Source organism: Labrus mixtus, chromosome 20, assembly GCF_963584025.1.
Source record: "Labrus mixtus chromosome 20, fLabMix1.1, whole genome shotgun sequence".
Classification (NCBI taxonomy): domain Eukaryota; kingdom Metazoa; phylum Chordata; class Actinopteri; order Labriformes; family Labridae; genus Labrus; species Labrus mixtus.
The window spans coordinates 1,692,501-1,715,955 of NC_083631.1; the positions used below are offsets into that span (position 1 = coordinate 1,692,501).

At 39.3% G+C, this 23,455-nt stretch overlaps 2 protein-coding genes across 2 annotated transcripts in view; both read right to left on the reverse strand.

Annotated features, from left to right (window-relative positions):
* Positions 1–1,206, reverse strand: part of cmc4 (C-x(9)-C motif containing 4 homolog (S. cerevisiae)) — a 1,407-nt gene extending 201 nt beyond the window's left edge. The window contains exons 1-3 of the mRNA XM_061026821.1: positions 1,068–1,206; positions 923–982; positions 1–835 (exon numbers count right to left, since the gene is read on the reverse strand). The exon at positions 1–835 is cut by the window's left edge and continues 201 nt beyond it. Of these exons, the coding sequence (XP_060882804.1) occupies positions 699–835; positions 923–980 (195 nt within the window). The 5' untranslated portion in view covers positions 981–982; positions 1,068–1,206 and the 3' untranslated portion in view covers positions 1–698. The remainder of the gene's footprint in view (positions 836–922; positions 983–1,067) is intronic.
* Positions 1,207–1,678: 472 nt separating this feature from the next.
* Positions 1,679–19,780, reverse strand: LOC132954374 (hemicentin-1-like). Its single transcript, XM_061026917.1, has 21 exons — positions 19,572–19,780; positions 17,925–18,200; positions 17,520–17,843; positions 15,986–16,213; positions 15,636–15,899; positions 13,255–13,518; positions 13,001–13,159; positions 12,541–12,759; positions 12,108–12,350; positions 10,723–10,924; positions 10,186–10,219; positions 8,953–9,112; positions 8,110–8,385; positions 7,413–7,736; positions 6,989–7,249; positions 6,575–6,731; positions 3,921–4,078; positions 3,015–3,281; positions 2,600–2,932; positions 2,259–2,513; positions 1,679–2,174 (listed from the first exon to the last, which is right to left on the reverse strand). Exons 1-21 carry the CDS (start codon positions 19,627–19,629, stop codon positions 2,167–2,169), a joined length of 4,470 nt encoding a protein of 1,489 aa, XP_060882900.1. The 5' UTR covers positions 19,630–19,780; the 3' UTR covers positions 1,679–2,166.
* Between the last annotated feature and the right edge of the window lie 3,675 nt (positions 19,781–23,455).

Consider the following 23,455-nt stretch of genomic DNA (forward strand, 5'->3'; position numbering starts at 1 on the left):
AGGGAAATGAACTCTGATTACAGCTCCTCTTTCTACTATTTTTCAATAAGCAGCTTTTTATGTCTTGTGTACTAAGTGTCGATTAATGTTGAATTAATACTTAATTATCATGGATGGTATTTATAAGGATTCTGTTGATGATAGCAGAGAGGACAGTGTTTCATGGTTGCACATGATTATTTAATAAACCCAAACAGTTCCAGAAAGCTATTTCCATTTTCAGTTACAGTGAATATATTTAAATCTTAATGGCTGTTACATTATCATGTCTACTGTAAAATAATACATGATGTCTCAGTGGGTGTTTATCTCCCAAAAAATAAATAAAAATAAAAATAAAAATTCTCTCCCTCTTCTCCGAAACATTAAGTAAGAATAGACACTTGGTGTGAGGTTATTCCTGGCTCAGGTCAAATTTGTTCAAGACATACTGTGAAGATATATCCAATAGCCTATAGGGTGGATTAGCCCTTACACAGGGTATGTTGAGCTAATAAATTGGTAGATGTACTTCATACATGTAGGTGTGATGGTACTATTGTGTCTCATGCCAGAACAACTGCTATGAGGAAGTCGAATTCAAACTTTCTATACATTGAGATAAGAAAAGAGTTCACCGCACTGGCTCATTAGCTAGCTGCACCACAGCGTTTCAAACATTGACACACAGTTCTTTATTGTGCTCTCTTCACATGGAGCTATGTGTTACTCTTGTTCTCCGGGGGTTTTGACTCCCTGAATCCGGAGCAGCAGATGGAGTTTGCAGCATGTGTCTCGCAGCACCGCCGCATCTCCCTGATTACATCCTCACACATGCTCTCCACGTATTTGTTAGCTGCACAAAGAGAAGCGAATTAGAGAAATGCCTGTGTCAAATTCCCTTTAATAACTTATAACGGCACTCAAGGGCGTTTTTTTGTACCTTGTAAACACGTTTGAATTGCACATGCTTGCTTCTGACATGGATCCTTCTGTGGCATACCTGAAGGGGAACACAGAGGAACACTTGTCTAAAATGTTTCACTCGTATTTGGGAAACAAATATCAGGCACTGAATCACAGAGTACCTGAAAATGGCTAGCTCTTCTTATTTATCTGTCAGGGAAGCAGGGAAGGTCCAGGTAACGTCATTCGTTAATGTTAGCTGCCAAATGGTACTTCCTGATAGTGAATACAAGGCGCCAGGCAATGTTGTGGTCAGGTGACGTCCTGTCAGCGAATCATATAATCGCGAAAGAAAAAAAGTGTAACAGCGACATCTGGTGGCCGCACGTCACTGTGCCATCTTCTACAGTGTGAGAAAACCATAGACTGTAAACAGACAAATTCCACTTCAAATGACTTTAAACTGTTTGAAACATATATTATATGATCTTATATTATATGTCACATCATATCATATATCCTTGCATTTTATTATTTATATATCACATTATATTTATTATAAAACTATTCATAGGGCTTGTAAAGGAGATTTTATCCTAAAGCCCCAATATACACAACATGATGAGAACTATTCCGCTTTAATGTGAAACCAAAATATAACATTTCCCTGCAATGCTTTTGGTTTATGCCCTTTATCAAATAAACTAAGTTTAGCAGTCACACACAGCAGCTATACAAAGCTGTACTATAGTTAGGGTTAGCATAGGCATAAAGTATGTAAGTACAAAACAAATACTGTTGATTTTAACTTTATTCATAAAGATAGGTAAATATTCATATTTACAGTAATAGCCTGTTGATCTTTAACATTTGGTATTACATTTGCAGTATTAAATTAACGTGTTAGCAATAATTGCTATGTAAAGTAGCTACATATTCGCAAAGTCACAAGATCATTTTGTTAATACAATAGTTAGCCTAGCAAAAAAATATAAAATAGATACAGGATATCACACTGAGAGCATAAGAAGTGAACATCCTCCGACTCTGATCACTCTCGTAGACCACATTCAAGAGAAAATACAGACAAATTAATTGACTGTTATCACACAAAGTATTAAGATCTTTTCTTTTAAAGAGAGTTACTTCTGCCTGATGCTTTCTTAAATATGCTCTCTATCACTTTATAAATATTGGTTGAGTCATAAATGCATTTTCAAAGTCTCCTTGGTTGAATTGTATATCCAACGTGGTCATCTTGTCCCATCCCAACGTCCTGTTTCAAGCACCTATGGAAAAGCAAAAGAGGATGCTGATTAGGATGTACTTTGAATAGACGACTGGTACATTTGCCCTTCCTAGGTCCCTTCTACCTTTGGTCGCGGCCTTGATAATGAACTGCTTGCTCCTCTTTTCCAGTGTGTTGGAGGCAGTGCAGGTGTACGTCCCTGGGATCAAGGAGGAGGAGGTAAGAACTGCTTCATCCTCCATCCTCTCTGGTATGGGATGTGAGGACTGCCAGCTATACACAGGCACAGGGTTTCCGGTGGCGGTGCAGTTTAATGTTATTTCAACGCCCTCTATAAGGTCCAAAACTTCTGGTTCAGGATTGAGAAACGCTGGGGGAACTAGGAAAAAGATTAAAAGAATTAGATATACCTGTATCATATTAAATATATGAGAGCTCTACTGAAGGATTGATTAAATAGCTTACAGTACACAGAGGCATTTAAAGGCTCCGAGGTCACAGTAGGAGGGGGTTTTGGTCCCTCTGGTCCGAGCTCCAACTCTGCCACACAACGGTACTGTGCTCCATTCTCAGCCTTAGTTGGTGTGACCAAGAGGATAGAGGAGACTTGGACAGGCGAGGTGGATGTGAGGTCAGAGAAGGAGTGGTTGTAAACCTCAGTCTGCCCTTTGTACCACCTCAGGGTGAGATACTGAACTGGAGCGATGTTTTGAACCTCGCAGAGCAGCTGGTATTCTTTTCCTTCCACCATGGGGCCAGTGAGGTTCACAGGCCTGATGGAGACACTGTCTGGGGTTTCTAAAGGAAGAAGACACAAAGCTCAATTCACTCATACAGCTTTCTCTCGGTCATCCATTGTCTAAACTAAAACAGGACTCACTGTAGAGGACGAGGTTGAGTTTCTCCTCACACTGTCTCGGGGCTGTGAAAAACACTCCATAACAGATGGGCTCCTCTATCCAATCGATGAGACTGTCCACCTTCCACTGGACAGACAACTCCTGCTGAGTGTGTGCAGCACTGATGGCCGATTCCCATCCAAGGACACGGACAGGGCGGGCGGCCTCGCAGGTGACTGACACCGGCTCCCCAAAGCCCACCACCACCCTGGAGGGCTTGAGGATTAGGGAACAACCTTCACCTGACACTGAGACATACAGCCAAAGTCTTCATCAATGTAATGTCATCACTACCCCCTTCTGTCCACTTGTAGCACTTAAATGCATTAAGCAGGCAGTACCTATTATGTAACCCAGTTACAACACACAAAGTAAAGTTATCAGGCAAAGGTTAACATTTCTGTGTTCAATAACACATTTTTGGCAGTCTTGCTAATAATGTTGTTGTTGTTTTGTTAAAGCAGCAGAACATGAAAATCGTCCCAGGCTGGCTTAATCTCTACAAAACAGTACAAAGTTTAAATGGAAGTCCGTTAGAATGTCTAGGCCTACTTGGTGCTTATTTGTGTAGAAAACTTAAAGAACAACCTACTAAGTGGGCTACAGCGTGTATTCTGCGAGGACTGTAATGTAAAGCTTCTATTCTCTGCTCTAGTTGTGTTTGACACAATTCATTTGCGGTTAAAGCTAGGCCTACTCTTTCCTACGACTGCATCAAAAACCTATGCGTATTTGTATGTCTATTTTCACCGACCAAATATCACGAACTGACTCTACGTTTTCATTAATCTCGACATTACCGTTTTTCCCATCACGAATACTGCAATAAATGCCATCAACTATCGCAAAAAAGTGCCTGAAAAAAACAGTGTACTACAAATCCTTACCTGAGTAAAACATGCAAAAGGTCAGAATCCATGAGAGAAATGTGGTCCCCATGTTACTTTCTGTACTGATCCGTCGATAAAGCCGCGAGGGAAAGAAAAATCCAACTTGGACAAACTTGGCAACTCTGCAGGGAACTATGTTGGAACAAAAGGGCCCCCTTCAATCCCAGCTGACTTTGGGGGTGGGGGGTAGAAGGGAAAGAGGGAAATTTAACAGGTGTCAGGCCTGCGAAAAACACAGCCTATTCCTTTTACACTGCATTGAACTTAGACACATTTTGGTAGGAAATCAGAGGACTTTAAATGTACCACGAGCACAAAATGTACACAATGAAACAACTCAACTGTGAGAATAATAGAGACTCAGATGAGATTTATACATTTTAAATGTATAGTCAAATATATGTTTTGGGGGACAAAACATGGATGACACATTTTTACTGTTTACGTTTTATCAATAGGCCTTTATCTACAGTACATTTGAAATAGGCTAATTGTAGCCACCATGAAAATGTTCAGCTAAAAACTTATGTTGCCCAAACATCTGATAGAATGACCTTTGACCCACGTAAATCACCTTAGATACAGACATAAATCTGATTAAAGATACATACAAAAAGGGAAAAGTTTGATGCCATGTTATGCTCTCTACATTCCAGCCTGAGGTGTGGTCATGTTGAGGTTTCATATTAACACTTCTCATCTTGCTGTCAAACCGTGACTTGCTGGTAACAAAAGCCGTTTTTTTACTTTTACTTTTGCTGCTTGACTCCTATTGCTTCTGGACTTCATGCTTTTGTGAGTCCCAGCAGGAAGGAGTGTTGTCGTTGTGCAGCGTGTAGCTTTTTAGACTCACACTGTGACCAGAATGCTACACAGCATATCCACTCTGACCACAGCTGGACAAGTGAACATGTAATCAGATGCTTCTGATGGATATCTAGACAACCTTGCTGAGAATCCTGTTCAAATGACAGCACATGATTCCTTCACTTTTAACATTCTGCTCCTGCTTCAAGCCCTCAAGAGGAATATGTTAAGCCTGTGTGACTATATTAGGCATATTTTTTTAAACATCATGACAAATTGAGCAATATCAACTTTGCCAGGTTGTTATAGCAACCCTTTCAGATTGTACACAAACAGAAATATTTCACAGGAATGCCTGAGACTGAACAGAAAGAAACCGGTTCAGAAATAAAAGGTTTTAATTGGCAGCTGTAGGAAAGACAACAAATGTTCTCCTTTACATTGAGTTAGTTCAGTAGGCTACTAATTAGTATTGCGGTCTCGGCGGTGTATCATGTAAGCCACATTGAATAAGTGAAGAAGAAAGAGAGAGGGGGTGGGGGTAACAAAAGTTGGCAGTGAGACAAAACAGTCATGAAAGACTCTGGTTTGACTTTGGCTCAATCAGTATTCTGCCTAAGGATGATAGTGAAACTGGCCTACTTCAACATCTGATGTATATAAACAAGCTGCTAATGAACACATCACATTTAAGTCATTTTATCTTACACAGGCGTTTTCATACATTCACCAACAAAGGACTACAAAGATCAACCTTTTCAAATATTTTCACTGGTACATTAGACAAGATGCATGTCTAACACATCCTCTAGTGGTTCATTTTTTAGCTCCATTCAACAAAGCAAGTGATTGTCTCATCATATGAATCTGTTGGCCAGCCCTGGAAGTAACATGGTTAGTGTTTCAGTGCAAAAATATTCTAACATTCAAGAGTTAAACTTGTGCATATAAAAATATATGAAAAAAATCATTTGATAAAATCATTTTACAGAACATGAAATGAGGGAAGTATTTGCATACACCAAAAAGTGAATACAAATACAAAAAGTCACACTATGAACCCACGTTGTGCCCCATTGCTCAGAAGTATTTACTGTAGATGGTTTGCAGTTTCTGGAAAGATTGTCACAAAAAATACAAACTAATGTACCTGAGTATATTTCTTAAAATTAGGACCATTAGACTGTACCTATTTATACAAGTCCAATGACTTATCAGCAAGTTTTTAAAAATAGACCTCTATCCAGAGGTATGCTGCTATCTCTGATATCTCATGTATTAACCTTTTGGCCACTAGGGGGCAAACTCTACATCAGCTGACAAACCCAGTGTCCAAACCTATTATGGCCCTATTAAGTGTTCAATTTATGTGTCCACCATATTCTATGATTCATACCAACTTCTTTTAAATATCATCACCTATAAGTCACTTTGCTGTAGGACAGCACCCCAGACTTACAAGTTCATTGGTTCAACAGTAATTCAATGCAGTCAAAGTGTTTACATGCACCCAACACGGTTACAGGCAGATTAACTGTTTACTGTGTTTAAGAGAAAAAACTCTTAAAACACATGTAAAGGTATTATTTGTTGCTATGATAATATTTTTAAGTGGAGTTTCAAAAACAGCATAAGAGATGAAGTATTCTTAAAGCTACAGTGACCAAGCACAACTTTAAGGCCAACCAACCCCACCAACTGAGCATGCAGAAAGTACCAAGCCCCTGAGCATTTAAAAGGCAGGAAATCTTTCTTGCGTCTCTAAACGCAAAATAAAATAATTAGTAAGTACCATTGCCACTGCTATGCCATGCAAAGTGGAATTAAAAAAAAAAAATCAGTCTCATACAGGTCCGGATGAGGTAGGTTGTCCTTTGAGATAGCTGCCTTTGTTGAAAGCAAATGTGCCTTCAGGTGTCATGAAAAAGAGTCCGCCGACAAATAGCAGGGCTCCTAGGGACACAAATCCTCCAACCAAGGCTGCAAAGGTTGTGCGATTCCCTGTGGGAGGAGGGAGTTTTTTGTTAAATTCTCACTCAGCTCAGCTCATCTGTTCTGGTCTTGCAACAGAAGAGTTTATCTGCTTGTGATAAACGACACATCCCAAAATAAAGACTAAAACAAAAAACACAGCCATTAAAATCCCAGCAGTGGTCCCGGGGTGACTACCTGATGGAAAATGACAGCATGATGAATCACAGAATGATTTCTAATAAAGGGGAACACTATGAGAAATAAAAAGGCTTTAGTTTTCTTACCTTTAGCCTTGATGACAGTGAAATATTTGCTCGTGGTGCCCTGGGTATTAGAAGCAGTGCATTTATAAGTCCCTGGAACATCATTGTTCAGAGTCAAAAAGGCTGGATGCTTATGTTGACTCCAGTTCATCTGTGTGTTGTCTGGGAAATGCCAGCTGTAACTGGGTGAAGGGTTTCCTGTCGCAGTGCAATTTAATGTAGTTTTGCTATCAGCTCGAATTTCGTGCGTCTCATTTGCAGGATCCATGAAAAAGGGTGGGTCTGAGGATTTACATGAAATTTAAATACAGACAGACAGACAGAGAAAAAAACAGAGGAGAAAATTAAAATAGAATCCATGGTCCAATGGTTAACACACCCAATAATCTAAAGGTAACCCAACAACTGTGATGGTTAAATAAAGATTATAGAATAAAAAACTTACACAGGACAATCAATTCATGTGGCTCTGATCGGACTGTGTAAGCGTTTGGTACTCCCGGAAAGTTCAGCTGTGCTTCACACCAGATCTTAGTCCCATTATCATCAGAATGGGCACGCATAGCTTGGATAAATGACTTGTTGGCTGGAATTGGCTCTGGATTGCCAACTTTATGTTTTCCGACTAACTGATTTCCTTGGTACCAGTACACAGAGAGGTGTCTCATTGGTGCAACATTTTCAACGTCACACTGCAAAGAATATGACTGGCCTGACACTATTGGGCCTTTTTGATCCACTTGATGAACAGACACACTGTCTGGTGTTTCTGTAAAAAAAGAAATAAAGGGACAAATTGATAATAAAAAAAAACGTTTGGACTAGTCCCAAAATCAGTTGTATGCAATGGTTAAAAGAAACAAGGGATGGTTGAATAAGGGTGGTTATCTGGATAAGGACAATTCAAAAACATGTAAAAGATTATAAGCCCACACACTAACTCAATGCCACGAAACAACTCATTTAATCACAATGATTCAACTGACTGGTCTTTGTCAGGATAGTTCAAAAACTACCAGTTAAAGCTTTGTGATTGAATAACCTTTTTTCTTTGTGGCAATGAGAAAGTGGGCTGGCCTTTTTGTTAGTATGATACAAGGAGCAACCTCAGCAACTTTTCATGCAGTAAAATGGGTACTTACTATACACTGTGATCGGCAGGATTTTAAAACACTGATTTTCATCAAGCGTATTTAAGAAGCATTGTGCATTTACGGTCCAGTCTGTGACAGAGTCTATTTTTAAGGGAAGGAATGTGAATCCGTGTGTAAGTGGCGTGCCTCCTAATGTAGACTCCCAGCCCATCCCCTCTGTCTGGTTAGACAATGAGCTGCAGTTGGCAGAGAAGGGGTCTCCAAATCTCACCACAGCTGTGGTAGGACTCATCTCAACCGGACAGGAGGAAGTCACAGGCTGTCCTAGAAGAGCACAGTCAGTGTTACAGCCTACTACCAGCAAAATACAAAGCAGTCCTGACTTGCCATTCCAACAGTCTTACAGATAACAAACATAGGTAACACTGTTTTCATGTTTTAACTACTAAACTGCATTTGCAACAATATGTGGGAAATATCTCCCTCACTCTAATGAAAAATAAGGGACACAAAGCATTCCAATGCCATAGAGGTGGGAAATGAAAGTATTTTCTTATTTAGCCTACAACAAATCCTCAACTCGTCTCCTGACTTTTTCTTTTATAAATGAAAATATATGATAAAGTTCACACAGACTGTTAGTTAAAAGGCATCCTGAGATGTGATACATAAACATGCCGGGTGAAAATATGAAAAACACCGATTTACAAACAAACAAATATGATCAATGTGTCAGAACAGATAATCGATAATAAAGCAATGGAAGTAGGCCACTCCGAGTATTTGTCACTTTGACTGTATCGAGACACAATATAAAAAACTAACTTGTAACGTGAATTTATAGGCCTACGCTTAAGTTACCTCGAAAAAGCTCCATTGAATGTACGTTACCTGAGCACGCACTCAAGGCGATAAGAACGAAGAACAACATTCTGCAATATGTGCCAGGAAGAAAGCCTTTCAAAGTCAAATGTAAAATGGTCCAGCCGAAAAACGTATTGACAAAAATGTGTCCGTCGTACGTGTCACGCCTTTTCTTCTTTTCATTCACCTAATGAAATAGAAAGTCCCGAAAGCTAAACCTATCCATGTGATGCATTTACGTGAAACTCGTAAACTCCTCATGTGTAGCGCACGAGTAGGCCTACGTCGTCTACCGTGTGAGAAGCTGGACGCCGAACAAGAAAATTGCATGAACATAGGCCTACATCCCGCACTTTCAACCCTTAAATTGTTCAAATTGCAATTTAAGTATCGGAAAACCCCATATCTACCATGGAAAAGACCCAGTCTATAATATTTCCGACTGCACTAGAATGCCGCATACATCTCATATGGATCTCCGATATAGGGGGCCATGTACAGCACCCTCTACAGGATGTTAGAGGGTGCTGTGCCGCAAGTTTTAGGATTTCACTTGTTAGTTTCAGAAAGATTAAACATGAGTGCTGGATAGTACACAGTCAGGGCTGGAACTCAGTAAAATGGAGATTTCTACTTTAAGTTAACTCTAAACTTTGTGTTGTATAAGACTGCAGAACTATTTACTTTAATAGAGCATTTTTTCCTCCATCCAGGAAGACATAAATGAAAGTTGAGGTGTCAGAGCGATCAGTTTGAAAAGCCATGTTTTTATTATTAAAATACAGTTTTACACTGGTCACAAATATTTACAGCTGTATTCACAAATTTGTTACACTTCCTCATGTGCCTATTTTGCAGGTAGGACGTCATTTCCACTGAGACTTCCAATCATTTGTAACATCAAAATGCACTGCAGTCCCTTTCCATACTAAATAGCTCAATCATTAATGTTTTTTTTTTTTTTGTTTTTTTTACAAATAAATACATTTACATAACATATTATCCTGAACATACAGTCCTGAACGGCACGATGCCTGCAGTCAGTTACGTAAAAGCACACATTTTTGGTACAAGACAGTGTCTCCCATTAGGCCAGATCCTGGCATAGCATGGCACTGCAAAGGGCCAACTCAGAAACAAGTGCAGAGTGACTTTCAAAGAATAGTGATGGAAAAATGGACTCAGTGAAAGAATGTACAAGTAGAGGTGTCTACACAATTTGGACGAGCTGGTCTAATTTTCACAGATTCAATATCACACCTTTAGAAACATAGTGCACTTCCTGTTAGTGTAACTGTTAAAACCACAGCAGTCTTAGGTTAACACTTGCATGGTTTGGTTTGTGAAATAATAAAATACAATATAGCATACATATATCTGACTTTAAGTACATTAAAAGAGGACATCAAAACAACAACAAATTCCCCTTGTGCTCACAAACAACGTCAAAACAGTTGCCAGTTTTTCCTGACAATTCAGGGCCTGGTTTTTAGTCTTTGCTCCTCCTCTTCTGTCCATCCAGTGAAAACAGGTGAAATCCAGTAGTAAATATAAAAGTCTACATCTCAGGCCAATGTTGCTCATTTTTTGTGATTAGATTATTCCAAGGAAGTGAAAAAAAAACATACAACATGTGGCAAAACAGAGTGTGATGTTTGGAGGAATACATTTCCAAAAGGCCAGTGCGAGCCCGCTGTCAGAGTGGCTTTTTTTAAACACTGAAGTTGCTGTTGGCGTAGAGATGCAGCTCATTCAGAGTGGTCAACTTTCCATTCTGTGCAAGCACAGATGTGCTGCTAGGGCAGTTTAGTCATAGGAAACTGCATGTCCCAGCCGTTGTGAGCTACGTTTCCATTGTGGGTGTTAAGTTTGGGGTTTTTAAGACTGTAGCGTCGCATCTTGGTGTTCTTGTAGTAGATTGAGTAGATGAAGACGAATATGATGGAGATGGCAACTACAGTGACAGCCACAAATCCAGCTATGAGGGGAAGGTAGTCCTCTGTAATGAAACAGGAAGCATGATAGTGTTAGGAACATCATCAAAACGGCTTTAAGTTCTAGAAATCTCCGTCTCATCAGGCTTCACTTCATGTTCACTAGATCTATGTGAATGTTTAAATTAATCTGCATTCATTTCCAATTGAAGCTGCATTTTAGTACATGGATACTTTTCTTGGATAATATTGACAATCATCATAATCTACTTAAGATTTTACTCACCCCTCAGACAGGAAGATAGGCTTTGTTTATTAGCATGATTGTTGTAGAAATGTAGAAACCCTTCTGATAGAGCACTACACCGTGTAAGAACAAACTAAACATTTTCAAGAAGATTTAACAAAACCTGAAATATTTCACTGACCTTCTGATTTTTTTTATATCTGTCTATGGACCCAAACAAGATTTAAAAGTCCTGTCGGCATTTTTGAAATAAATCATGTGGCAGGACAGAACCTTATTGAAGCTGTTTGTCTCATCAGTATATAGATTTGTTTTCCTCTGTTATATTGACCCAACCTGCACAACTCTAACATTTTTACTGTTAAAAAGTAAAGATTAGGGATAACAGTCATATAATGACAAAATGACCAACAGGGTCCTCAGTGCACAGCCGATACGTTCTCAGGTGCGCTATTAAAAAATAACTCAATAATCCGTGGCACACTGAAAATGACCTCACTGTAACTTTATTGTTTGCTCACATTGAAGTTACAGTAAAGTAATTTTCAGTGTGCCACTGATGAGTCATATAATGACATTGTTGGGGGTGTTACATTTCAAAAGCATAATTAGTGGGGGCGTTGGTGGCGCAGTGGTTAGTGCATGTGCCCCATGTATGGAGGCCTTGCTCTTCCAGACGGGCGGCCAAGGTTCAAATCCCACCTGTGGCTCCTTTCCCACATGTCATTCCCCACTCTCTCTCCCTGATTTCTAATCCACGCCATTAAAGGCACAAAAAGCCCAAAAATAAATCTTAAAAAAAGAAAGAAAATTAGCATAATGCTTCAAGCATCAATGCAAAGAAACAGAAACTAAAATGATTCAGCTGTGGTATATATTTAATGGCAGCAGAATATCTGATTTCCCTGCTCGGGAACACTATATATTTAGAAAAGGGATCTATGATAGATTTTTTTTTCAGGCACATGTTCCCAATAACATTGAATGAAACTTGTTGTTACCTTTTAAAATCACTTCAACCTCAAAGGAGATGGAGTCTACTTCATTGGCGGCCGTGCAGTTGCAGAGGCCTGCTTCAGATACGGTCAACATGTCTCCAGACACATGGGGCACGTTGTCCGAGCTGCAGAGCCACACAATCTTTGGAGGTGGGTTACCATCAGCTTCACAAACAAGCTCCTCAGGATAACCTCTGAACACTGGGACTGTCTTTGCAAGTTTTGTGGTATTAATGATTGGCTTATCTGTTGCAAAAAAAATGGAAAACAAGAGCAGTGTGAGGTCAAAGAATGTGTGTCATTATGGCATGGTGACCCAAATTCAAAGAACGTTTTACTTTCTACTGTCACTTAAGGTAATAACAAAATAACAAAAGCATGAGCAAGAGCCATAAACTCTCAGTTGTAGTTATAGAAAATGTGAATGTGATCTCACAGTAGACAGAGATGTTGAGGGGGCTGGACTTCATGTTTGGAGCAGGCTGAGGTTCCTCAGATCCAAGGTCCAACTGCGCTTCACATCTGAGCTCAGCTCCATTGTGCGTTCTGTTCAGAGTAATGCTGATAGTCGACGACACATTCAGAGGCGATAGAATGCCACTTACATCACAGTTTTTGTTGTTCTCGAGTAGGCAGCCCGTCACTCGCATTGAGCCTGAGGAACATGAGGACAGACCTTACTTTGTCAAAAGTTTTGCCACAAAACAAAAAACAATATGTTGATTTTTAGAGTACTTTGAAATGAGACAAAGTCTGATGCAAATAAGAGCTCAGCTGATTAGAAACAAGGGTTGGTTTTTTATACCATATAGCTTGTATTTTCTTTTTTGGTACTGCAGCCCAGATTTTAAAAAATGGAGAGATAGTTGGGACTTATGTAAAGAAATGCCTCCTACCCTTCAGTGGTTCAATGGTTTCATTCCCTATGTACCATCGCACTGCCAGGTTTCCTGCTGGAGCAACGTTGGTAATATCACACTGCAGCTGGAACTCTCTCGCCTCCACCACAGACCTTAAGTTACCCACAGTGAGGATGGAGACACTGTCTGGGATTTCTGAAGACATGATTTGAAATCAGGAGTTCAAAAACTTGAGAAACATATTCAGAGAAGGTGACAGAGCAAGTTCTGAAGAAGGTCAAGATACATACTGTAAAGAGTGAAGTTTAAACGTTTCTGGCACCATCCTATGCCCTCAAAGTTGGCGGTACAAACAGGCCTTGGATCCCAGTCTTTATGGGTGTCAGCAGACCAACTGGAGGACTTCTTGATGCCCTGCTGATCCTTCCAGTTTATTTCTTTAACATTGCCTGAAATGTTGGATATTGCCTTGCATGTTGCATTCTGATTTCTTCCTTGGTATTCTATCACCATCCTGTCCGGAGTTATTTCGATGGGGCATTCTTGCTCTGCACCTGTTGAACATAGAGTGGGAGCGGGAATGTTATTCCAGTCAAAGTCTACACATATTCCACTATCTTAACACACCATTTCCACCTCCAGTGCTGTGGTAAAATACTGTTGAACAAAAGCGAGGGAGGCAAGAGGAAAAGGCTCAGGAAGGATACACCCCTCCCTTAAAAATGTCAACACTTGCTGCCAAGCACAAAGAATAGTGATTCTTTGTGCTTGACTTAACTCTGTTATAGTCTAATATCTCAATAATGTGAGTTCCATTATACAAGTTTATCACAGAATAGTGCTTTAAGTCAAGTAATTCAGAAGGACTTGGCTTTATCATGATGTTCACTGCATACAAAAGCATTATTATCACTATTTAGACACACATTAAATTACCAAAGTAACCAATTGTTTCAATTGTATTCACTAACTCACAACAACACTATTATTTCACATTCAAATAATAAGTAATAGGCCTGTGATGTCATGAACAATGTTGTCCTCTCAGCCATTTTTAACATTGATATTCCCATTGCCTTAAGTTAACTCGTCGCCATCATTCAGGAATCTACACAAATATACTTTTTGTTCCCTATACGTCTAATGGAGATATTTCTATCTTTTAACAGGAGGAATAACATTAAGATCTCTCGCCGAGAGTCACAACTTACTCGGTCCCGTCCCGTTAGAAACCGACAGCAGCTCTAAAGTTATGAAGACTGTTAGAAGACGAAGAGAGTTTATTTCATCCATTTGAAAAAAGTCTCCGAGGATTTTCCAACAGCTGCCGCCCCTTTTCTATTACACTGAGCGCCTCCGAATGTTTTTTTTGTCTTTGCTTCCCCTTCGCTGCATGGGACGAGCCAGCGGCGAAATGTTGACGTTTTATGGAGAAGGCTAAGCTAAGCTATGGCTGCAAGCACAGCTCCCAGCTCTACATCTACGAAGAGGAAACTCAGGAAAAGCCCCCCTCCCCCTCCCCCGGAAAACTTACTCGACATGGGAACTAGACACACACACACACACACACACACACACACACACACACACACACACACACACTACTGTGTCTATAAATGTCTCTAACTTGCTGCGCATGCTAGAGACAAGTGAGCCTGGACACCAGAGGCTTTTTGTTGCATTAAGAAAAATGAAAAAAGTTTAAGCCTGCTATTGACAAACAGGTTGGTAGAAAATGACATATAATCCAAATGTTCACTTTAGAATTAGGCCTAAGTGTCAGAGCCCACAGATGTGTTTTTACAAAGTAACCAAATAGGCTAATCTTTTGGTCAAAGTGGCACAAACAATATAACCACAACTTTTAAAAAGACCCAACTTTTCAAAACTTGAAAATTGACTGTATGGGCAGGTAAAAAAAGATATGTGATGTAAACTATTGGCAGAGGATGCTAAAGAGGTTATAGCAGCTGTGTGAGGCTGTAAATGCTATTGTTGGGATAATAACTAAAAAACTAACCCAAAGCTAATGTTTTTAATCTATAACACTTTACTGAAGTAATTTTTTTTATCCATGACATCATCATAATTATGATGACTTGCGTCTGAGTGATCTGGTCACTCTAGTGGAATTTAAAGGGATGCTGAAAGAGCACGAATTTAAATCAATTGGGAATTGTCGATGTAAATAGCCCTGCATTGGACACCTGACTTGACTTTTAATGTGTTTGTATGATGTTTTTGTGTGTATTGGCCATGCATCTACTTTGTGTTTTTGATGTCTGTTACGTAGATGTTTTTTTATAATTATTTTATTTGCCACTGATGTACCCAGGTCTCTCTTGAAAAAAAGATTACAAAATATCAATGAGACTACCTGGTAAAATAAAGGTAAAAGAAAATAAATAAATAATTATGAATTTAAAAGTTAGAAACCTTTGTGAGCGTTGGCAGGTAAGGATAATGTTTTTTGAATCAGTAGGTTGTGGTCATATGTGACATGGTCTTTTCTAACTCCAAATTACAAAATAGCAACTTCCAAAAAAGCTGTACTTATGGCCTTTTTGTCCTTGGCACACAGTCTATGATGCTTACATTATCACAATGATGTTGCCAGCAGGCTAATGCTTTCCTGGTATGATATTCTTTATCTTAGTAGTAGATTGATTACCTTTTACTGTGACCCTGGCTGTTTTTGAGACATTTCCCATGTCATTCCAGGTATGACAAGTGTAGAGGCCCATGTTGAATGCAGTAGCATTATGGATGAGCAGACGGGACACTCCATCCTCACTGTCCTCCTCCACATTGTCAGTACGGTAATAATCCCAGGAATATTTTGGTCGTGGGTTGCCCGTTGAGGAGCACTTCAACCACACAGTGGAACCAACGTCAACTTCAGAGTCTTCAAGCTCAACAATCTGTGACGGTGGATCTAGAGGACAATGTAAGTCAAATTCAGTACATACAGAATTAATCATACTTAACTGGGTATTTAAGATTGTTGTCAAAATAACTCACACAGGACAGTGATATCCACTGAGAGGTTGACACTTGAAAGTTTGTTTGAGGCTATGATAATGTACTGCCCTGCATCCGTTTTTGTTAGGTTCTGTGAAAGTTCCACCTCCTCGCCTTCTTTGTACCAGACGACCTCAGGTTCAGGAAAGCCCTTAACAGTACAGGTGAGATTGTGGGGAGCATACTCCAGTACAGTGTAAGTGCTTGGACAGAACAACTCTGGTCCATCTATAAGCAAAAAGAAAACAAGAAAACACTTTTTAAACGTTTAATGTACACTGGCAAAACTCTACATCACATGTACTGAATCATAGTATTTTTATCCAAGTTGTGTTGTCTAGGCTACTTATGTACAATTTCGAGACACTTATACTATTCTTTATAGTTCTATATCCTGGTACTTTTTTGGGACAAGTTTCTGGTGCTCACCTCAAAGTATCTGAAAGTATCTGGTGTGGACCAATCTCTTTATAATATTGTCCTCTAAGGGCTTCCGTACATTCTTTTGTAATAGAGTCACTTGATTTTAAAGTTTTGCATGTAAAATATTTGTGTACTTTTATTCCATAGAAGCTTGATTTGTGCTAAGCTATCTGTACATTTAAATCATACATAAAAGTAAAATAATCACATTCTGTAATAAACCAAAGAGGTAGGCAAACGGTGTGAAACACAACCCAAAGAGTTTTAGAGTAAAAAAAGAAAAAAAATCCTGAATGAGACACTCACACAGGACAAGAACTTGGAGTTCCTTTCTGGTAAGGGTAGAGCCCTCAGCTTTGATTATGTACTGTCCTGTATTCTCTCGGGTCAGAGGGTGGGATGGGTCTGTTGGCTGTCCGTCTCTTAGCCATTTGACAGAGGGGGTAGGATTTCCTGCCACTGGGCATTTCTTCTCTAAAGTTTCCCCTTCCAAGAACTCATTACCAGAACATTGCACGTCGGGTCCAACTAAACAAAATCAAAAACAGAAACCACTTCATAGATGAAGAGCAGCAATGACACACATTATTACGGGAACCAAAGTAAATGTCAGCGTTTTTCTCTTTGGCACATGAAAGTTTTACAGCTAAGATAATTAACAGTAGAGCTGGAGCTGGAAAAACTAGAATTCATTAGAGTATAGTGAATTATTGGACTGTGGCTAATTTATTGATCTGAAATGTATTAATCTCTGTCTAAAACGCAAACATAACAGTGAGAAACATCACTAATCTGTTATAGAACTCAACCTTTCATCCTAAACGGTCCTGTTTTGTTTATTTGGTTTAATATAGCTTGGGAGGAAAAAATTAGCACATTTTCGCAATTTAAGAGCTACAGAAATCTCCTTAATCCGCATTTCTCCCTGCTGACTTATATTATTTATTGGTAATTAAAATACCTGCAAATCAGTTTTCTCTGTCTAATCTCTGAATCAGAGGATCATTCATTTTAAGTGTAGAAAATCTTAAAATTAACCATTTAAAATAACCTAAATATGTCTTCCAGTTCATTTTCAACAGGTATATTTACATGATTGGCGTATACTTACAATAAACTGTGATATTATAGTCTTGGGAAGACACATTAAGTTGTAGCTCTCCTTGGCCCAGGTCCATATGGGCCTCGCATCTGAAAGTGACTCCACTGTCTTGTCTTGTTGCTTTAAAGCGGAGGATGGATGTCTGATTGACTGGCTTTTTATTGATATTATTGAAAGTCTCTGTGTGAAGGAAGTCATCTCCTTTGTACCACTTTACACTGAGTCTTTGAACAGGTGCTATATTGGGGATGTGGCATGTGAAGTTATATTCCTCCATTTCTTTCATCACACCCTCGTCACTGTTGGAGCTCATTGTGATGGCTTCTGGGAATGCTGGGGGGAAAAAAGATTTTTATTAGACCCAGTCCAGATATCAAACTGTTCAGTTCTTAGAAAACAAAAAGCTAAACTTACTGTAAAGGACAACTTCTGGGGTAATGAGACACTGGGTCGATGAACTATTTTCATGGTAGTTGAAGTAACAGGAGGTAGAGAAGGACCAGTCGGTCAGCTTGTCCACAGTCCAGGTGAGATGGTTGACATTCTGGAGGGGTTTTGCTCCTTCTGTAGCCTCCCAGCCAATTCCTTCAAACAGGGTCTCTGATGTGCTGCAGTTGATTGAGACTGGGTCTCCATACCTCACAACAACACTGGGTGGGCTCAACTCAATGGGGCAGGAGGCATGTCCACCTTTACACAAGAGCATGAATGCAGTTAAATGGGGTAACTACATTATAAACTTTTACCACAACTTTTTATTTTGGTGATTAAAAGTAGGGTATACACTGCCCCACCCAATCTATACCAAAGACTGAAAGCTAATAGCTCAAGCTAATTCTTTATTTTCTTTGATAATGTGCGCTTCATACATAGCTTATTCTTTAATAACATGCACTTGGTTCACAGCTTTACTTCTTCCACACTCTTGTTGTAATTACAGATGTATCTCTTATTTACACTTCTTATTTTATTCCTATTTCTATTCCTATTCTTACATTCTATTTCTACTTCTATATCGTGTGTAAGAGCAACTGTAAGGACCCCCTTGTGGATCAATAAAGTATTTCTGATTCTGATTCTGAAAGCTGGAATAAATTAAAAGGATGAAAACTTCTGATTTTCCATGACTAAACCATCCCTGACTTTCCTGGTTTTTGCTCATGTGTTGATTAGTAGAAGGCGTTTGACCAACATTTCATTACAAACAATATTCCCTATTCAGAAAGAAGAGGCATATCAGTGAAGAGTGAAAAAGGACATGTAGTCATTTAAAGGGAAACCGATAGATTAACTGTCACCTTTCCCTCCATGTCCTGCAATGGGTTCTTTCCCACTAAAAGTCTTTCACTTCTTTAAAAGACTTCAAGTGAACAAAATAAGTCAAAGTGAAAATCAGCCACAGGCGTGTTTTCATGTGTTTCAGTTTTTCTTTCTGACATAAAAAAAATTAATCCAGTTGTTTTTTGCAATTAATATGGCCTACAGATGAATTTATTCCAGAAATATAGACATTAATAAATCACGGTTAAAGATGAGCTATTTACAAAGCAAAGCATCCCATGTTTAAGAATGGTAGGTTTACAATAAAAGTCATAAATATTGTGCATGTGTGCTCACTTACTGTTCTTCTCTAAATCTTTTTCAAAAGCCCCCTGGTTGGAAATATGGGAGGAACCTTTTCTCTCAATAGTTCTCAATGTCCCTTTTAGGTTTATTGAGTGATTCTTCTGTATCAACAAGTGGCTTCTTGTGGCATAAATCAGCTGCCTGTCTCTTTTCTGTTGTACTGCTCTCTTCTGGTTTAAACAAAGTTCTGCACCTTAATATACCATCAAACTGTTTTACCTGCTGCTATTTCATTGTTGTTGATGAGCACCATATGTCTGACTGAGAAAAAGCAGGAGCTCATACAGCCTTTGCAAACTTCTGGGTATTGAACACAGAGTTGATAAAGAGTTGATTAAATGAAATAACAAACCTTTGGAAAATGTCAAGGAAAAGTGTACATTAAAAAAGATAGATCATAATGGAGATGAAATTAAGAAAGTGAATAGCACCTACCTGCCACACCGAGGAGTAACCCCACAAAGAGTTGAATAATGGTTGTACTTTCACTCATTTGATTTGTTTACTCATCTGATCAGAACAATGTCTCTTCTGTCTCTTATTCCAGCTCTGCTCGGCTTCTCTGTTGCTCTGTTCTGATCCGTAGGAAGCCAATGAAGTGCAGCCAACAGCCAACTGGTACACATGCTCTCTATCTCTCCCTCTCCCTCTCTCTCTCTCGCTCTCTCTCTCTCTCTCTCTTGATCTAACTCTCACTCTCTCGCTCTCTCTCTCTCTCTCTTGATCTAACACTCTCTCTTCCTGACTCTCCCTCTCCCTCTCTCTCTCTCTCTCTCTTGATCTAACACTCTCTCTTCCTGACTCTCCCTCTCCCCCTCTCTCTCTCTCTCTCTCTTGATCTAACACTCTCTCTTCCTGACTCTCCCTCTCCCTCTCTCTCTCTCTTGATCTAACACTCTCTCTTCCTGACTCTCCCTCTCTCTCTCTCTCTCTCTCTCTCTCTCTCTTGATCTAACACTCTCTCTTCCTGACTCTCCCTCTCTCTCTCTCTCTCTCTCTCTCTCTCTTGATCTAACACTCTCTTCCTGACTCTCCCTCTTCCTCTCTCTCTCTCTCTCTCTCTCTTGATCTAACTCTCACTCTCTCTTGATCTAACTCTCCCTCTCCCTTTCCCTCTCTCTCTCTCTCTCTCTCTCTCTTGATCTAACTCTCACTCTCTATTTCTAACTCTCCCTCTCCCTCTCCCTTTAACTTTCCCTCTCCCCTATTTCTCTCCCTCTCTCTGTGAAATATTTCTGATATTCATTCAACTCATTTTTTATTTTTGACGATTGAATGGTTTAGGTTTTTGGACCACATGAAGATAGTCATGACTTTTTTTGAAGTATAAAAGTTGTATATGAATTTGCATGTTGAGGGTTTTTTTTAATGGATTTTAACTGATTGTGACGTGGGCCCATTTGCTCTACTGTAATGTAACTACACATATACACATATATAATTCCTATCACCCCCTGTTTGAGACCACCTACTGCCCCAATAATAGAGTCATACTGCACATATAGATGTCAAACATATGTCATAGCACGGACAGATTTAGAATAACACCAGAACATGAAAAAAGAGAAGAAAGTAATCATGGTACTCAAGAAACCTTTGCAGACTAATTATTTTTCCAAAAAAGGAAATACACAGTGTGGTTAAGAGTTCACAAGTTCAATGCACTTTAACATTTAAGACTATAGTCAGCAGTGTCACCATCAAGTCAAAAACAGCAAAAAAGGAGAACGCTTACCTGTAATAAAATGTTCAAGTAAAAGGTGCAAGACCGAAACAAGACTAAAGAGAGACAGAAAAGTCAGAACACTAAACGTCCTTCCAAGTGTGTTTTATCTCTCACCATCAAGTCACCAAAATGAATCTGTTTGAATATGAATGGGTTTGTATGTATTGCTCCTAAATGCTATGTACAGGTTTTATATCTGCGCTCCACTTTAAGTACTTCTACTTAAAAACTTTAAGTGAATCTTCTTGTGTTTGAAATATAAACATAAAGCACTGCTTCATTTCAAGACATAGAACAAAAACAAAAGACATTTCATGTCAGTGATGCTATCATGCTATCACGAGTTCTTTACTCCATCAGGCTAAGCTGTCGAAAATGTTTCGAATGCGTTCTGCAAGGCTTCATTATGCCCACACTTGTTAAGGTCACCAGCGCATAGATTAACACCCACATTTCTAGACAGACTGAGCGCTTGCAGCTCTTCCAGCACTATGTTTGCATATTTTTAGACCAAATGTTTTAACACAAAAAAAATCCCAAAACATTGTTATCACTTCTGTTCACTTTCAGGTTTCAGAAATGAGTTATGGCTTAGACAAGTACACTCTGTTATGATCAAAGAATTGATTGATACATTGATTGATTATTGGGATTATCAGACCCAGAGAGAAGCACAAAATACTACAAAATATGGAGAACAACATGCTAACTTATTTCATCATGGTCTTAAGATATTCATAGAAAAAGAAAACAGACAACAATATATTCCATAGAAAAACAGACAGACACAAGGCAAACCTAAAACAAATCAAATTTATGAAATAAAGATGACTTTAATTAGGCATTAATAATTAATAAAACGTGTCTGAGGAACACTTTTTCTTTCAGTTATAGCATCTTCTACTATAGGCAGACGTTTATGACAATTGTGGAATTTCCACATTACACAGCATTTAGTCACATCCTGTTTTTAGTTGTTTCAGGTTTTGTAAGTACAGGATATTCCAGGATATACTGGAAGTGAATTCCTTGAAATAGGAAAAGAAAATCCCCCTCATGCCTTATCTGAAATAGCTGAAATGACGCTAATAGGATTTCATTTGAGATGTATCTCTGACCAGCAATATATAAAACAAATCTGGAACACACAGAGCGTGTAGTGGAATCACATCTTCCCTGAGTTCCTTTGACCCAGAAAAAAATGATTAATAGAAGCAGAGCATTATGGTTGTAGTTTAAAAGTTGAAAGTGAGAGAATGCTGAGAATAAACAGCCGCAACACAACGCATCATCTTTAATCCAGTCAGGGTGAAAGGTTATATCAGCAGTCCATCAGATGGGAGCAGAAGGAGATGATAAGAAGAAGATAGGCAACAAGGGAGGCCCTGAGAGACAAACAGGGGGGGCTTCAGTTAAAACAACAAGCATTGAGATTCCAGTCATGTCGCTGAAACACTCCCTATTCACAAAAACTCCAAGCAAAACAGACAAGCCATGCACTACTCTTCACTCTCCACTCTGACTACAGGAGGTCTGTGCACACAGTCATATCAGTCTCAGAGGGTCAGTTCATGAAATTGTTATTGGTCGCCTGCCAATATGTTCAGCTTTAATCTCTTGACAAGGTGTCTGTATTTCCCTGCAACAGTATCAGAGGAACTGAAAACAAAAAGTGCTGCCAAACTGAAATGAGAAGGTTAAGACATTGTTTATCTCTGCGTAACGTTATCAAGGAAGTGGTGTAATAAAAGATTAGCAAGAAAGGCAAGGTCAACACATTTGTAAAATTCCCTAGAAAAATCTCCAAGTCACTGATTCTCTAGATCCGGTTATTAATCTACATGGAGGGTGCCGTATCATTAGCTGAGGGGGGATGAGTGATTTTTTTTACCACTACAAAACTTTTCCTGTGACAAAGAGGAAAAAGCTGTAAGAGTTTGACAGTGACCATGACCAGAAAAAAACACCTCATGTGAAAGAACGAGTACACATCCAGAACCATCCAGAGACTAATGACTTGTTGGGACACTGATAGTGTGACCTTGACCTCCGAGTAAAGAGCCATATGTCAGCTTTGGAGTCCAGATGCTTTTTTTCTCAGCCACTTGGCATCTGTGTTGTTAAACTGGAGGGGATTTTTTAAGTGTTGTCCATTTACCAACTGAAACCAAGCTTACTGTAATGTGGTCATGGAAAATGCACGAGTCTAACAGAGGTCCTTCTGTGTCCACACATTCCACGTGTCTCTGCTTTCACTTTGAAACCATTGCCTTTATCTTGTGCACCCAACGGTGCCAATGTAAGGGTGGCCTGACGGAGTCTGCAGACAGGATTTCTGTAATGGATATCTATGCCGAGGAAAATGGTTCAGTCCTTTACAAACCACATCATATTTTATCTAACCAGCTGAGAAAACGGCATGATTAGTGTAATGTTCTCCAAGGAGGATCTCTTACTCATCCTATGATGATAACCCACCAGCCTACTTTGTCAGACCTCAGAGGAATTACAAAGAAAATACTACTGTAAAATGTTCCAGATCCAATATGTGGTAACCCAAAGGAAGTCATTTGTCTTTGGATTTAGTTTGAAG

Coding starts and splice junctions, on each gene's coding strand:
- LOC132954374 (XM_061026917.1), bottom strand. CDS start 19,629: ATGAGTGAAAGTACAACCATTATTCAACTCTTTGTGGGGTTACTCCTC. Junction 15,900..15,985: donor AGTGGATATCACTGTCCTGT/GTGAGTTATTTT, acceptor ATTGTCCTCTAG/ATCCACCGTCACAGATTGTT. Junction 4,079..6,574: donor ACCTCATCCGGACCTGTATG/AGACTGATTTTT, acceptor CTGGGATTGAAG/GGGGCCCTTTTGTTCCAACA.